At 45.5% G+C, this 16,755-nt stretch overlaps 1 protein-coding gene across 2 annotated transcripts; it reads left to right on the forward strand.

Moving 5' to 3' along the window:
• The first annotated feature begins 3,121 nt into the window (after nucleotides 1–3,121).
• On the forward strand, nucleotides 3,122–16,504 carry tbx4 (T-box transcription factor 4). 2 transcript variants are annotated; one of them, XM_029172500.3, is made up of 9 exons: nucleotides 3,122–4,685; nucleotides 7,575–7,705; nucleotides 7,807–7,901; nucleotides 11,864–11,983; nucleotides 12,117–12,264; nucleotides 14,434–14,586; nucleotides 14,695–14,783; nucleotides 14,938–15,158; nucleotides 15,221–16,504. In XM_029172500.3, exons 2-9 carry the CDS (start codon nucleotides 7,577–7,579, stop codon nucleotides 15,847–15,849), a joined length of 1,584 nt encoding a protein of 527 aa, XP_029028333.1. In that variant the 5' UTR covers nucleotides 3,122–4,685; nucleotides 7,575–7,576; the 3' UTR covers nucleotides 15,850–16,504. The 2 variants fall into 2 exon arrangements, with proteins under 2 accessions (XP_029028333.1, XP_029028332.1); XM_029172499.3 differs by lacking the exon at nucleotides 3,122–4,685 and having other exon boundaries at nucleotides 6,184–7,705.
• The last annotated feature ends 251 nt before the right edge of the window (nucleotides 16,505–16,755 follow it).

The raw sequence follows: 16,755 nt of genomic DNA on the forward strand, positions 1-16,755 counted from the left end.
ACTCAGAAAACAACTGAAGTTAAAAATAAAATGCATTTACCTAAAAAAATGGATTAAGTATTTTTGGCCAAAGTTTAATTAAATAAACTGTATAATTATGAATTAAATTCATAATAATTCAATGAATTATATATAATTATAATAATAATATGTTTATCACAAAGCAGCGTTATATTAAATTATTTTTAAAAAATAGTTTTAGCAGAGAAAAGAGGTTTGGGGTTTTTAGGAGGTTTATTGGATTTCTTTGGATCATTAACTTGCAAAACCTGCATGGTTTCAGTTTTGAACAAAAATAAAAAAAATGGTTGGGCCTTAAAAATGATTTAGCAAAGCCAAGAAACTTTTAAGCCCCAGAAGAAGCCAGGGTCCGGGTGGAGCCACTCAGGGACATACGATCTGACGGAACCGTCTCAGGAACCTCCAGATTCCCAGAAGTAACATGAGGCCTTCGGGGTGTGAGAGTGTTTTCTGGTCTGAAGGACAGTGGATTCCTGAGGTTTGTACTGAGCGTGGCACCATTGAACAAACACTCCGTTGTGTTTCTCCAGGGACGCTGGCATGGCAGTTCTCCTGGATGTGATGCTCTAGGCTGCAGCGTAGAGTCCTACACTTGTTCATGTTGTGAATGGAAGCAGAGCGCTTCAGTTTCAGCACAGAACAACAAGCGTTGATTATTCTGCCACTGGAGGCCTTCGCGTGTTCAGACTCTCCAGTGCCGGAGGAAACAACCAGTCAAACCGTTGTTTGTGGCTAAACGTAGTTTGCAACAATCCAGACCACGTCTTCATTAATTGGCCACAGAGGATTAAGAGTTTCGTCTAATGTGACCACACATCTTAATCCCCCATAATGAAGCCGTGTTCTATAGCTGGACCTCAATATAAAATAAAAGATGCTGGTAGATGTGACTCCCCCTCAGAGAGACAGCGTGTGCTGTGACCCCAGCAGATGCTGAGGTCAAGCTGGACCCGACCCCTCACTGCTTGTCACGGCTGCTGGGACGGAGCAGGGCATGAGCTCTGGAGCTAAATCTGCCTCATTTATCACACATCGCATCAACAACGACAACAAGGCTGAAGCCTGTTCCCGCTGACAGCAGACTGACCAGCAAACACAGCAGTTAAATGCTCGCTGGTTCCAACAACCCGTGTTTTTATTTTGTATCTTTCACTCTACAAACAATACACAGAACTAAACATTGGACAGTGCTGAAATACTGTATTATCTGAGCCTTCACGACTTTCCAGTGATTCCTATTAATAAGTACAGCCTGGTCTGTTTGCACAGAGGAGCATAGCATTTAAAGACTGAGCTGTTATCGGGATTAAATCCTCCCAATATATAAAGCACGTATCGAAGGGGTTTGTGCAACGAGCTGCATTAAGGCCACAGAGGCCTGAGAGGGGAGAACAGGCAGAACTCTCCACCTTGTGTGTGACGTGCTAAGAGCAGTGGCGCTGGTGAGGAGTGAGATGACCAATCAGTGGTTAGACGTGAAACAGCATGGTGAACGAGGAGGAGAGGGAGGACTGGAAGAAGCAGCCTCCTCCGCCATTTTGACTGTGGAGGGCAGAAATGAGCCAGAGCCCACGTTACCTCCTGCCAATTAAACAGGAACGCATTTGGCCACAGAGAGAGGAGACCAGAGTGGTGCCCCCCCCACCACCACCACCACCACCATCAACAATGCCAAGAGAATCTACACTCCAAATGAGGGAAATTAGAGCAAAGTTGCTTCTACGCCACTTTGAAGTCTGACAGTGTGAGGTGTGTGAGACGTGCAGCCTGAGGTTTATGCCTCACACATGGTGTCAGCAGGCTAACATGGAAATCCACAATCTAAAGATGGAGAAAAACATAGAAGGATTGTGTATGAATTAGGATCAAATAATCAGATTCAGTACTTATATGTTCTGCACTCTTATATATAACAACTAATTGACCTTTTAGTTTTAAAATCTGTTTCTTTTTGAGATTTTAAAAATATAAATCACTAAATCTGAGACACGTGACTTGTGACAAGTGAGAATTTAAAAAACATAAAATTGTACAAAGATAATAATGATCGTTAACAAGCAATTAAGGAGTAAATCCTGATCAACTTGGATGAGCAGCGCTGATGTTTTTGAGCCATGAGCTCATTAGAATATGCGCATTCGTTCTTCTTGGTCAGGTCACCTCCGTCGTCAGACTAAGTGTAGCTGAAACCTCCTCTTGCTCCGACCACGTGACGGTGGGAGTGTGTGGAGGTTCAGTTCCTCTCCAGAACTTCTGCTCAATTCTGCTGCTCCTGCTGCTGCTGCTGCTATAAAAAATCGAACTGTTTGATTGCAGCAGATATGTGCAGAGGTGCTGCACAGGTCTGAAAGAGCGAGGACTGACGATCCTGCAGCAGGAGCAACGCCGCGGAGCCCAGAGGTCAGTGAGAGGTAGGAAAGGGCCAAGCCTTTAATACGTACACTTTGCTTTGAGGTCTGTTGCATGTTTTTTTTATTTAAATATGTCTTCATGAGATGAAACATGCCCAGTAGGAGTGAGCATGAAATGGACTTTAAAAACTGCATCCACATTCAGAAACTACAGCGACCTGACAGACAGAATTTAATCACCTCTGAACGTAAGAGATCACCAGAATGAGGCATTCACAAAATACTGAATGAGTGTATTTTACAGATGCTTGGGCTAATTAGACCCTTTGTCTAATTGGCTCTGAGGAAGTCAGGCTGGACACATTCAGTCTATAACAGTGAAGGCGTTGACCCGTTGTCTGACGGCGATAGACAAACAGTCCTCAGTCATAATTCATTCAGCACCTACATGTGAAATAATCAAATGAAATGATTGAATGGCCTGTGGTGCAGTATATCAAGCTGTGTGTGTGTGTGTGTGTGTGTGTGTGTGTGTGTGTGTGTGTGTGTGTGTGTGTGTGTGTGTGTGTGTGTGTGTACTTGTACTTGTACTTGTACTTGTACTTGTACTTGCATCGAAGTGAGAACCAAAGAAGGTATTTTCCTACCAAAGGGAGGACACTTTGGCCGGTCCTCACTTCTTTGAAGGCCTGTTTGAGGGTTAAGTTGTGATTTTAGGTCTGAGGATAGAATTGAGGTTTGGTTCAGATTAGAACAAGGGTTCGACATCTGCCTTTAGTTGTGATGGTTAGGAGTAGAGTACTGTAAGGGGCTAGGGAAGGCATTATGTCAGTGGAGGTCCTGTGGAGGATGTGTGTGTGAGTGTGTATGAGTGTGTGTGGGGGGGTTAAAGTTGAAAATGAAGCAGGCAGCAACAGATCAATCTGCACTTTCAACAGTTGGACAAACTTTGGAGCGTGTGTCAGCAGCGCGCACTCAGTGACAAACGGTGCATGTCGCCAATAGATATATATTATATATAAGTTACACTGGCATCTGATTTATGGACGCACTGCATGCTTGTGCTTCACTTAGTGTAAAACCACAAGCACGTATTTCACCCGCAAACACTAGGCGACTTCTGCGCTATTTTGGTGGTGATGATGACGATGATGATGATGAGGATGAGGATGATGATGATGATGGACTATTAATCTACAAACGTACGCAAAGACTTATAAAGATCGTCATGCTTATTAGTTAATCCCTTTTCAATATTATTCTAATTCGATTATCAGACAGTTTAATTTAGTTTCAGGTTTTTATTGTTTTTATTTTTTTTTTCCTTGAGCAGATTCAGCTCCGTAGTTGTTCAAGTTCCACGAAAGACGTTCCGAAGTTTGCCAAAAATAAAAGCTACAACCTGAATTGTAATTGTAAAATTATTATTAATTGCTAAAATTGTGCCTTTTAAGAACACGGTGGCTGACAACAGATTAAATGTTACATGAAAAATAAGAATCCACTCTGAGTGTTTCGGCCCGGACCGCTGGTACTATTTGACGCAACAGCCGCCATGTGTTCAGGCTGTGGAAGCCACAGCAGGCCTCCATCTTCACGCACGCGCTATTCGCTGCCAATTTCAAAAATCCGTTTTAATGAGGTATATTGTTTTAATTAGTGGTATTGTTTTACTACGTTTTATTTTATTCATTGATTTCACAGCGAAGAAGTTCTTTTTGGCCGATGTTGTTGTAGCGGCTTTTGATTCATGAGCCACTCTTAAAGTCGACAGTTACGCGAGTCGACGCAGGTAAAAGACGTCCTGAGGTGCAGCCGCACCTAATGACCCGGAGTCATGACATGATCAGCAGGTCACCCATGACGGACCAACACCGCACTCTTGTCTTTGTTAAACGGATCCCAGGTCAGTGATGGTGGGGGTCCAGGTCCAGGTCCAGAGCGCAGTGCGCCTGGGAGCCCCCTCCGCCCCGGCGCAAAGTCAGCGCCACGGAGGCGAGGAGCGGGGACACATCTCCGCTGGCTTCACACCACGCATCACTGGGAACGGCGTATGCGCGCGCTCGCGCGCGTGCCTGCGATTTAAAGAAAACGTCCCACTGAGCTCTTGCCTCAGAGCGAGCGGCGCACAGGCATTAAACGCAGCTCGGGAGCACTACGGCAGGCGAGGCCAGCGTGGAGCCGCCGCTACCGCAGCATCTCCGGGTCCCGCGCTCAGAGGCCACGTGCAGAGGCTAGAAAGGGAAACAGCCGCTGTCTGCTGAGCTGCGGCGCGCAGGATGGATTTAAGCAGATGATAGCTGACTGGCTGAGGTACAGTGGACACACGTCTGTGCTGCTGATTAGCGGCACTGTAAATATTAGATTATCTTCTGATTATCTGCTTGCTTGTAAACGGCGCAGTCTGCTTCAGGCGGGAGAATTAGACTTTGTTTGGGGGGCAAAATTAGTGGCTCAACTGACGATCTGAAACGGAAGATTTGAATGTGACAGTGATGCCCACAATTATGCGTAGCAGCAAAGCAGACTAGAGCCTCACAGCCGCTTTGTTTGTTGACAAGTGGTCTTACAGTTTTTTTGTCTTTTGTTTTATTTATTGTATTATTTATTATTATGTATTAGTATTGTAGCTGTTTTATTTTATAGTATGGTAATAACTGTAAAAATGTTACAATCATAAAATGAAAAATAAAAGTTTTGTCTAATGTAAAATGTGAGTTAAAACACTGACTTCACACTGACAAAACTTAATTAAACAAAATGATGTATATTTTGGATATTGTGATACAGGATTCTTACTTATTATTGCTGTTGTTAGACTACACAGTTATTGCAGGACGTTTATACTTATTTTATGACCCTCATATAAATTTTCTATGGAACGAATGTGAAGAAGAGGCTTTTGGTGAAGTCGCTGTGACCTTTGTGGAGGTCACTGTGGTTCAGCTCGTAAACAAGACTAGGCCTCAGCTTGCATCTGTCCCTCAGATTTTAGAATTTGTGTAAGAACGCTGCATGCATTGTACATGCTATGTTTTTTATTTAAAGTATTTATTCAGTTATATGAATTGTTGTTTATACCGATTCAGCCCTTCACAGTTTGGTGGTCTTGTTAAAGCTGCAGACACAAAATGGCGGCCGATGAGCGAAGCTGACACACAGTTCATTTCTTCTTCTTCTTCTTCTTCTTCTTCTTCTTCTTCTTCTTCTTCTTCTTCTTCTTCTTCTTCTTCTTCTTCTTCTTCTTCTTCTTTCTTCTTCTTCTTCTTCTTCTTCTTCTTCTTCTTCTTCTTCTTCTTCTTCTTCTTCTTCTTCTTTTTCTTCTTTACGGCATATTTGCATTTTCATAATCTGTGCAGCACCTTCTGTGGAGCTGCAGAATGGATTTAAATAATGTGCTTAACGGAGGCAAGGCTTTACACTGAGTCTGTAGATGTGGACCAGGCAGCCTGTGCTTCTGGACCACAAGAAAGTAAATTGGTCATGTTGTAATCAGAGCAGTGGGCACAACCACACATCTAATCCAAGCGGCTTCATGACAGGTTATCTCATTGTTATCTGCACAGCTGCCAATATGCGTGTAAATGATTATTTCTGACTGGACGTCCACAGCTTGCGTGAGCTGCAGGACCAGCGACGGCCACGTCGCCGGCTCCTCTCAGTCCTTATCTTTATTAGCTTTCACAAACGGCTCCATCGGTTTACACCGAACACCGCCGCTGCACTTTCATGGCTGAGAGAGTGGTCATCCTGTGTTTATAGTGACACATGGTGTGTGTGGGGGGTGGGGGTGGGGGTGGTGGTGGGGGGGGGGTAACCCAGAGGAACACAGAAGAAGGCTGCACCTCCTTGATTTGGCCACAGCTACCAAGATTGGTAGTTAAGATAATTGAGAATGCTATAAAGTTTTAGGGGAGTCGTGAGAACTTACAGCCAATCTGTATCACTTGCAGTGGGAATAAGGAACGTGGCAGTTTAAGGTGTTATTTACCTAAACTGCTCTTGTAATAATTAAAGCAGAAATACTTTAGTTGAACCATTGTGCGCTGCCTCACGCGGACGCCAGCAGCTGGTAGGCCTGGAACCCGGAGCAGCAGCAGACGGCTTGTTTTAACTGTGTGTGTGTTGCTTTTAAAATTCAAACCCGCCCAGTATTACTCTTTACAGCCGCTTTGTTGTAGTTCTGGGCCCACTGGAAATCTGGAAAATGACAGAATACCCAGACAATACAGAATTCCCAGAAAATGTAGTGACTTCTTCACGTGTGAGGCAACAATGAACAGAACGAACTGACGCTGTGACTCTAAGTGAATAAGTGAAGGTTTCTGCTGACCACAGACAATCCTCAGTATAAAAAGTAATAATGACGCTGAGTAATGGTGTCAATTTTGTCTTTGGTTGTGTAAACGCATGTTTGTACTGTATGACTATGAGATTCCATTCGTGCCTCCTTGAATCTTACGACTTATTAGGAGCCACGTTCCACTTTTGCCAGACTTCCTCACAAGGAGCAGCAACTGTGTCTGAGGATCGAGTCCAGTCCAAAAAGAAGAGTTTCTGTTTGTACAAACACGCTGAATAAATCATTTTCTAACTTTAAATCCCGTTTCAACAGAGCTTTTTTTCTCAGCTTACTTATTAGTGCTAAATATATATGTGTAATATTAATAATATCGGACATTTTACTACAACAGCAGCTGCACGGAACAACAGGATAGTATAATATAAAATATATAAAATACTGTAATATCTGTAAGACTGAGCTGCAGCTGCTGTAGCTGCATGAAGATAGAATGTAATGGGCAGCTGTGGATCCAACCATCCTGCCTGTGCTCTGTTGTTGCTTGTTGTTGCTGTTGCTGTGCTTTTCTATCTTTCTATCCTCTCACCCCAACCGGTCGAGGCAGATGGCCGCCCACATCCAGTCTGGTTCTGCTGGAGGTTTCTTCCTCGTTAGAGAGGGAGTTTTTCCTCTCCACTGTTGCTGTCAAAAAAGCATTAAACTGCGTCTATGCAAGTATTCTCCAGTATTTTCTGTATTTGTCATGGGATAGAAGTAAAATCAGACAGTAAAACATAATAAGTAGCTGAAAGCTAGGAGGGAAATAACAGCACAGTTAAACGTGAAGGCTGGTGTTTGCTGAACCCTTGTGTCCAGTCCTGTGCGTGCTGGTTCAACTCAGTGTTGGTTGGATGTTACAGCAATGCTGCAGGAGAAGGCTTCAGCTGGAACCGATGACTGCACAAGCCGCGTCCAGAGCGGCGCACAGACAGATCTCCCCCCGGGCCTGTCCACAGCACCGGCCATTCCCAGCTCCAGTGAGTCCGAACAGGTACACATGGAGGCCAGACACTTCTGCTGAAGAAACAGGAATTGTGAATTGTTTTTCTCCATATGCAATTTCTAAAAGATGTTGTGTGCTCTGCTCCTCAGAACATCGAGAACATTAAGGTGGTGCTCCATGAGAGAGAACTGTGGAAGAAGTTCCACGAGGCCAGCACAGAGATGATCATTACCAAAGCAGGAAGGTTAGTGAAGAAACGTGTGTTCATATATATATGGCCCATAAGAAAAAAAAAAAAAAAAAAAATATATATATATATATATATAATATATATATATATATATATATATATATATATATATATATATATATATATATATATATATATATATATATATTATATATATATATATGGCCTGAAAAAAGATATCACACACATACTATGATATGATATGACCATATTATATATATACACATATTATTATTTTTTATATATTTTTTCAATATATCTATATATATCTATATCTATCTATCTATCTATCTATCTATCTATCTCTATATATCTATCTATATATATATATCTAATATATATATTATAATATATATATATATTATATATATATATATATATATATATATATATATTGTAGTCTGTAGCACACAATGAGTTGTGCTGGAAATGAGACAGAAATTAAATACTTATCCTTTATTAATCACAGTGACCATGTGTCACCCATCACGTAGCAGACTCTGTAACACTGTACAAGGTAGTGACGGCGTAATTGAAAACAACAACAACTGCTGATCTGATGGATTAATGCGGCCTGTGGATTAAACACTGAGGCCTTTGGACATTAACCAGAGAAGGAGTACACTCTCACGCCGACCTCCACCTTTCATTCCTTGGGGATTGTTTTCCCAGTAAAAAATGTAGATTGTCGCCATATTTTTCCTCTAAGGCTGCATATCTGTAAGAGATGGGCTTCCCCCTGTCCGGCTGATAAAGTGGGCTCTGAATTCTTAAAGCCCTTTGACGGGCTGTGAGCTTTAGCCACGCAGCTGTGCTGGGAACCTGTCTACAGCTGCAGCTCTGCAGCTTTACATGATATCTAACCAGACTCAATTATTCACATGGGTTATGAATAGTTCATGTTCATATGGTATTAGGCCAAATCTGGTATAACCGTCTGCACTTCACCTGGACATAAGCATCCTTCAGTTCAGTCAAATTCATGTCCAGAGCAGGTCCAGGAATCAGATGCAAAATGTGTGTCCTGAAGTAATTAAGTTGTGTTCTGTTGAAAATCAAATCAAAAATTTGAGCGAAAGCTGCCGCCGCCAGCCTGAACACTGGAAATCAAATACGACTATGGGCTTCAAGTTAGTGAGACATGTCAATGCCCCAAACTTATGAAACCAGACAAGCGCTGCTGCTTCAGTTAAAATCCTGCCTTGAAAATCAGTTACACAGATGCAACTAATATCTACTGTAAACAGACTTTTCATATTTAAGTACTGTATTTAAATATCATTTGTACCGTGATGAGCTAAACTGTAAGTTTCTGGGGACAGTTCTGCTTCAGCAACTTTAAGTATCACATTAATAATTACACCATAGATTCAGTTAAGATCACTAGTTAGAAGAGACAACAATCTGAATTCTGTGAAGTGATGAGGGGCCTCCTGATTGTCTATGTAAGTGAAAGGTCAAAGGTCAAGAGGAAAACGTATGTATGTTTGAAGCCTCCTCTTGAAGCATAGAAGTAGGATTAGCTTTGTTTTGTAGCAGCTCATCAGGCTAAATGCTGTGCATGCGAAGAAGCCAGAGGAGGAGCTGCCATCGTCTGCAGCGTCTGTCAGAGCAGAGGCGGCAGAGGAAGAGAGACAGACGCAGAACCAGCAGGCTGTCATCCAGTGAATCATACTGGTTCCCACTGAGCCTAGAAGACTTGTTATTGTGAGTGTCATTGTCCAGGCGTGATACTCCCTCCTCCATGCATCCAGGGCGGCTCTCCCTCTATACACAGCCCGTCAACACGGCCGTGCTGACTTGATAAGAGGAATCTGGCGCCCACAATAGGCTGAGTCTGTTAGCTTGTAGCGCTTCATCATCCCCTCCACCCGCCCTGGGCGCCTTTTGATCTCACTGGTACTGAAGATTCCCAGGGAGGGAATGGATCCGTGGAGGGCCTACACATGTGGGGCTGTTAGGAGAAACAGCTGGCTGGGCATAGAAACACACACACGCGCCCTGACAGTGATATCATACATACACTCTGACGTTCATTTCTCATGCTCACCCTAAGATGGGGGTATGAGCAGTACGTCAGACCTGTTGCTGCAGTCCTGTGGGAATTCCTTCCCTTGGTTTACAGCATTTCTGCAGACGTTAACCCAGCAAAGTTCCAGTTTACAGTTTAATGTGTGCATGTGTAATCACAGATCAGCCTCACACACACACGTTCAAGCTTGTCAAGCTTCAGTCACTTTAAAAGGGAGATTCATTTTTAATATTTAAAGTTAAAATACAGATTAAGAATACAGAAAACTTGAGAGGAGTAAAGCTGGAGGAGGGACATCACAGACTTTGTGAGTCCAACCTTAGCGCTGCCTGCTCCACGGCTGCATGGAGCCTGGGACACTAATGCTTTTACCACTGGAACAAGCCTAACCCTAAAGTTAGAAACTACAACACATAGTACATGTCATCATCTCTACAGTGAGTGTGACCTACTTACAGCTGTAGAAACAATCCTAACAAGGTGAAGTGTCTGGAAGCGTGAGAATGACATCACTCACTCCTGCCTCACACAGTGTCCAGTCTGGTACCACAGTACCAGTACCACAGTACCAGTACCACAGTACCAGTACCACAGCTCGTCTCTGGCAGCTGGTTCTGTCTGCTGTTCTGTGCCTGTTCTAAACAGCTAAAACCTCATTTAACTGTAGATAAACCCTGACAGGATCCTAACATGTGCTGGCTGTTGGTCTGATGCAGGTAGTATCTCAATGAATGAAGACAAGTTTCATGACATCAGTTCTTTGTTCAATAAGAACGTATATGCGCAGTAGTACAAGTGAAAGTCTGCATTAGAAGGAATCCAAGGAGCCGTCCATCTGCTGCATCTGTGTTGTGTGAGATGAGCAGAGGCTGATTTGAACGTACCTCTTGGATTAACCCATCTCTCAGTGAGGATAATACCAGAACTGATCTCTGCTTCTGATTGGATTTGAAGCCTAAGAGAGAGATTTGAATTACCTGCCCTCAATCCCCATCCTCCTCTCTCCCTCTCTTTCTGGCTCTGTGTGAGGGAGTATTTACAGTAACATGATCAGATGGTGTCAGGCACTACAAGCCTTTGAAGACGGTCATTTGCACCAGTCAAAACAGCGAGTATGAAGAGGCCACATCATCCTCTCAGAAAGCATACGAGGCTTCCCTGAGTGTTTGAACACGTTGCCATGGCAGCAGCCACAGATAAACTGCAGGCCTTTTGAGCAACAACAAGTCAACTGTCTAAACTGTTGTCCAATCTGGGCTGCCATTAAAAACCACTTAGAGCTTTATGGGGAATAGAGTCTTTTGCAAAGTCTCCTTTGGTGCAGATGAGATGAAAGCAGTTTTGTTTCCCAGAGGAGGTCGGCAGAGGTAGCCGGCTTTATGAGCTTTTATGACCTTGGCCGTTATATTAGCAAATGATGCCTTTTAGTTTTGAGCCATGTAAATATGGGACTGGTGAATTTCCAAACTTTTTATGGGATCTCAGTGAGAGAGTTTCAGTCTTCTCCCAAATAAACGTCAGCACAGTCTCAAGCAAAGAGGTGCTTGTCTGTGGTGTGGACGTGTGATCAGGGTAGAAGTAGGCTTCATCCACATAATGCTGAGGAAGACAAGCAGCCCCATGATCTTTATGTGACCTCGCATGCACCAGTCCCCTAGGAACAAAAAGCTGCACTGAGCTAATCTGAGCTTTATCTGAAATACCTGGAACAAAGACAAACCAAGACAAACAAGAGTTATTAGGTCCAACTGGAAGAAGATCTAAAATATGCAGCGTTTTCAGCTTAAAATGTAGAAACAGAAATTCTAAACCTCTATTTGCTGTATTTGAAATGAGGCTTAGTAACAAGTAAAGTCAGGTTATTCTCCCTAAGAGATAATATAAGGATTAGGTGATTAATGGCTTCACTTCTAATTCTTTACAGGAGGATGTTTCCCAGCTACAAGGTCAAAGTGAGCAAGATGAACTCCAAAACCAAGTACATCCTGCTGATTGACATTGTTCCAGCTGATGACCACCGCTACAAGTTCTGTGACAACAAGTGGTGGGTGTGCAAACCACGGTCAGCCACTTTTAGAAGTCAAGGCTGACGCGAAGCCTCACAGGGCTAGTGGGGTATATAGCCATGTGGGGAACATGCACATGGATCTAGAGGAACGTCTCTGCATGTGTTTCAGGATGGTGGCTGGAAAGGCGGAGCCAGCCATGCCAGGGAGACTGTACGTGCACCCGGACTCCCCGGCCACCGGCGCCCACTGGATGCGGCAGCTGATATCGTTTCAGAAGCTCAAACTAACCAACAATCACCTGGACACGTTTGGCCATGTGAGTCCCTAAAGCCCATCTGTACTATCCAGGTATTCTACAGGTTGTTGGAGGTGGTGTCATCGGAGCATAAGACGGGGAGTGTGGAGGCCAAGGTGAGGAGTGCGACTGTGGCAGCGTTCCCCAGGGGGACTCTGGCATAGCTTGTGTGAAGCCATCCCATCAGTGCGCAGGCTCATTAGATTCATAACCTCTCAGATCAGTGGCGAAGCCTGCTGTCAGCTTGTGTTGAGTGCCTGGCCAGTGATAAGGGCGAGTAATGAGGATAGAGCCAGTCATCGTCCAGGCGGAGCCCAGATGACGCCAGAGCAGGAGCTACAAGCTGTAGAAGGATTTCCCATTCATTACTAATGATATGCAAACATTAGCTCCTTGCTCCCCTGGGGAAGAATATGGACTCTAGCATGTGACATAGATTCACTGCCACTAGCCTTAAGAGGGTTCAGAGCAAGCTACACTGGAACAGAGCTGAGGTGTTTCAGTCTATAATCAGTGGCACAGGGTTCGGACATTAGCCATGCTCTCACTTCCTATGCTCTTTACCAACATCCAGCTGCACGAGCAGGTCTGTCATAATCACCTTCATTTTCTAATATAGATTACCAGCACAGCCTATCACATGCTGTTGGCTGGTATCAAAGCAGATTGAGTGTTCTCAGGAATGTGTCCCTGATCACTCCATTCAAACAGTCTCGCCCAAGAGTCTCCAGTATCACCCCAGACAGCAGAGCAGCCAGAGGTCAACCCGGGGCTTATCTCTGTCTCCAGCCTCAGCTTAGCTCTGCTTGGGAGCCCCCTGGAGGAGAGGGCTCCTCATGAGAGCGTCTGGGCTGCAAGGAGGCCAGCCAAGGTGCAGATTGATTCTTATGAGCCCTGACAGGGCTGCACTGGGCTGACCCAGCCTGCTGCTGCTAACGCCTCACTGAGCACCAGGCGGAGGTGAGAAGTCTGATGCCAGTGAGCCAACGCTGAGCATGATCCACACACGCACAACAGCCATATCTATGTGACGGAGGTGAAATCTGACGGCAAGCCATCACTGATTGTCTGAAGTACAGTAAGGTTGTAATGTTCAGTAAAAAAGAGTGAGTGAGTGAGTGAGTGAGTGAGTGAGTGAGTGAGTGAGTGAGTGAGTGAGTGAGTGAGTGAGTGAGTGAGTGAGTGAGTGAGTGAGTGAGTGAACAAGCGAGCCTGGTTCTGGAGGTTTTTGTTTATGGGACTATTTGCTACTGATTGGCTACGATTTACAGATTGCTTTGCGTGGGTTTTAGTTGTGTCCAGTCTCAAGTACCTTGAGAGATAAGACTGAATTAATACTGTATCCTCCATACTGTAAATGCCACTTTGGTCACAGCCAAGTCCCAACAAAAGGCTCACTTTGGTTTCAGACAGACTGTATAAAGTTCCACGTGGCAGCAGCAGTGAGGAGCACAAGAGCACCTCTAAGCCTGGTCTTTAAGCAGAGGGCTGCTTCCAGAACCTGGAATGGGAGCTACCGAGCTCCTCTGTGGAGGCAAGTAGCCTAATGGGGCTACAGCATCACATATTTTATTTTGTCACTTGGAGTTCCATGTCACCCTGGAAAGAACCTCTGTCCAGAGAAAGCCACAGTATGAAGGCCTACATAGTGAAGCACGTGAGATGCTGCTGGAGGTTCAGCCGGTGCAGGACTGCAGCGGAGCCCAACGTTTCCTGCACTGCATCAGGCCACTTCAGCACCGGGCCCATGTCTGGGAAGCCATGTTGTGATTGATCTTCTTCTTCTTCCCAGAAACACGTTGTCTGCACGTAGCATATGATGCCGTAACGCTGCCCACATATTGCATCCATCACACACAGTCACCCTCGGGTCATCAGTGCTCCTCAGCCCAGAGCTATGGTATCACACACATGCTGTTTCTAAAGATTTGATGATCTTAATATAAACTGTAGACGCTTTAGTTCCTCTGTTGTTCCACCATATTGAACCTCTGCTCATAGGCTCTTCCTCTCTGAAAGGCTTCTGTTCTTCGAAATAATCACACTCACCCGTTGACCAGAAACCAAATTAGTCGCACAATGCTCTTCCATTTGCTTTTCCAGCCTGGTGTGGTCCTTCTCCACTCCTGAGTGGATGCTGCTTGGGATCCACACCTTTGAAATGAACCGTGTTGGCTTTTTCCTCCTAAGATCATCCTGAACTCTATGCACAAGTATCAGCCGAGGCTGCACATACTCAAAGCTGATGAAAACAATGCCTTTGGCTCCCAGAACACTGCCTACTGTACCCACGTCTTCCACGAGACCGCCTTCATCTCTGTGACCTCGTACCAAAACCACAAGGTCAGTATATAGTGGGAGTGTTGCCTGCCACTGTCAGCCTCTAGTGTCATCTACACCTGTGTTTGAAGACTAACAAATTAAAGAGAGCTTTAATGGCTTTATTTCTAGATTACACAACTGAAGATAGAAAACAATCCATTTGCCAAAGGGTTCCGCGGCAGTGAAGAAGGCGATCTGCGTGTTTCGAGACTCCAGGGGTAAATTTACACAGAGTAGGCCGGACAGCATGATGGAAGCATGTAGCATGTGGCCGCTGGATATGTGTCATGTTGATCTAGTGTTCATCAGTTAGTTCTGCAGTGTGAACAGTAAACCTGTGTCTCTCCTGCTGCTGCTGCTGCTGATGCACAGGAAGGAATATCCCCTAATCACAAAGAACATGGTCCGTCAAAGGCTCCTGTCCTCACACAGCCTGGCAGGGAAGCTCACAGCAGGAGTCCTAACGGGCCACAGCCAGGTCCTGTCCAGCTACCAGTATGACAGTGGGCTTCCTCCCTCAGAGGACCCCACGTCCACTCACTTCCCTCAGAGCAGAGAGCCCAGCCTGCTGTACCACTGCTTCAAACACAGAGGTGGGTGATCGCTGCTCCCAGTCACTGGCTCCTTGACCCTGCTGATGACTGTCTCCCCTCAGATAACAGCCGTGTGGAGCTGGGATGCAAGCGCTCATACCTGGAGACGTCGCCCACCGCCTCAGAGGAGCATTTCTTTTGTTCAGCTCATTCTTGTGAATCCTCTCTCCTGCCTCATTCTTTCTGCGCCGAGGCACTGACGTCCAGGGAAGCCTGCATGTACGGCAGCGTGGAGGCAGAGTCTGGCCCGGGAGCAGCAGAACCGGGTGACCCAGCCAACTCCCCTTCCCTAAACTGCAACATGTGGGCCTCTGTGCAGCCCTACCCTCGCTACAGCGTGGAGGGGATTCCGTACCAGCCCTTCTCTGCCCACTTCAGCGCCGCCTCACAGCCCGCGCCGCCCATGGTGCCGAGGCCGCAGGCGGACGTGGGCGTCTACAGCTGTGCTCCTCTCCAGAGGGGTCTACCCGTCATACACGCAGCCTCCTCCACATCATGCTCCCCAGCTGCTCCAGGGTCCCGAGAGCGGCCAGGGCAGCAGGCGCTGCACCATAAAAACCCAAGCTCTCCGTTCCGGCCCCACAGAGATTCCTCAGCCTATCCCACATCAAGCGGTCTGTGTGTGCGGGAGCCGTCGTACCCATACCAAGGGGAGCTGAGCAGTGCAGCGGCGCACTGGACTGACAGCTAATGTGGATCAACCTGTTCTCAATCTAAAATCCACAAATGAATCAGGGCGTTCTCGCCCAGTGTGGGAAAGGGCCACGGAGCACTGCACTGAGGAGAAGAGCTGATGTTACAGTGAGGTGATTAATGACCATAACCATGTGAGCACCCCCACCGCTCCCTGCTGTCATCCACCACTCATCCTATGGTGCAGAACCTCTTTGCTATCTAAGACCCTGGAGCCCTTCCTCACCTTAACACATTAACACCAGACATTACTGGTGATCATAGACACACCCAGTAACCATTCTGAAAAACGAGCTGCCTGTTTGGAAACAATGATGCTATAACTTCAGCAAATACAAGCTACTACTTAAATGCAGTGATGGTTTGAAACATGGCCTCCATGAAAACAGACCTGGGCCCGTTTACTGCTCCTTCCAAAGGCTCTAATTCATTTTATGTGTTAAAACATGTAAACTCCTACATACCGAAATTTAAGTTTGCCAGTAACTTGTACCAGTTACAGTACTTCTCCAGCTTTTGTAAAATAACCTGACATTTGAAATAAAGTCATGGTTTCATAGTCTCGCTATGCAGAGTGTGGTGCTTGATTGTGGCTGAGCATCTCAGCAGAAACCTCCCAGCAGCAGCAGGACAGAGGATGTGTTGTGTTTGTGCCTGCCCAGCAGTGGGGCTTACTGAGACTGGACGTCCGGGATTTCTTGTGTCCATGAGTTACGATAAGTAAACCGTCCTACCGGGCTTAGTTGTAAAATCTTGGCTCTAATCTTCAAACATTCAGGTTAAAAGGGACATCGAAGAGCTCTAAGGCAGAACCAGATGGGAGCCAGGAAGGCGTCACTGTGGAGCAGGGTCCCACTGACGTCCAACCAGCAGCCTGAACAGGACACAGAGGAAGCAGCTTCAT

Source organism: Betta splendens, chromosome 13, assembly GCF_900634795.4.
Source record: "Betta splendens chromosome 13, fBetSpl5.4, whole genome shotgun sequence".
In the NCBI taxonomy this organism is placed as follows: Eukaryota; Metazoa; Chordata; class Actinopteri; order Anabantiformes; family Osphronemidae; genus Betta; species Betta splendens.

Bases quoted from the DNA above. Each gene is read 5' to 3' on its own strand.
- tbx4 (XM_029172500.3), top strand. From the start codon at position 7,577: ATGCTGCAGGAGAAGGCTTCAGCTGGAACCGATGACTGCACAAGCCGC. The intron at 14,587-14,694 runs GTCAGTATATAG...CTTTATTTCTAG, and splicing joins CCTCGTACCAAAACCACAAG to ATTACACAACTGAAGATAGA. The intron at 15,159-15,220 runs GTGGGTGATCGC...GTCTCCCCTCAG, and splicing joins CCACTGCTTCAAACACAGAG to ATAACAGCCGTGTGGAGCTG.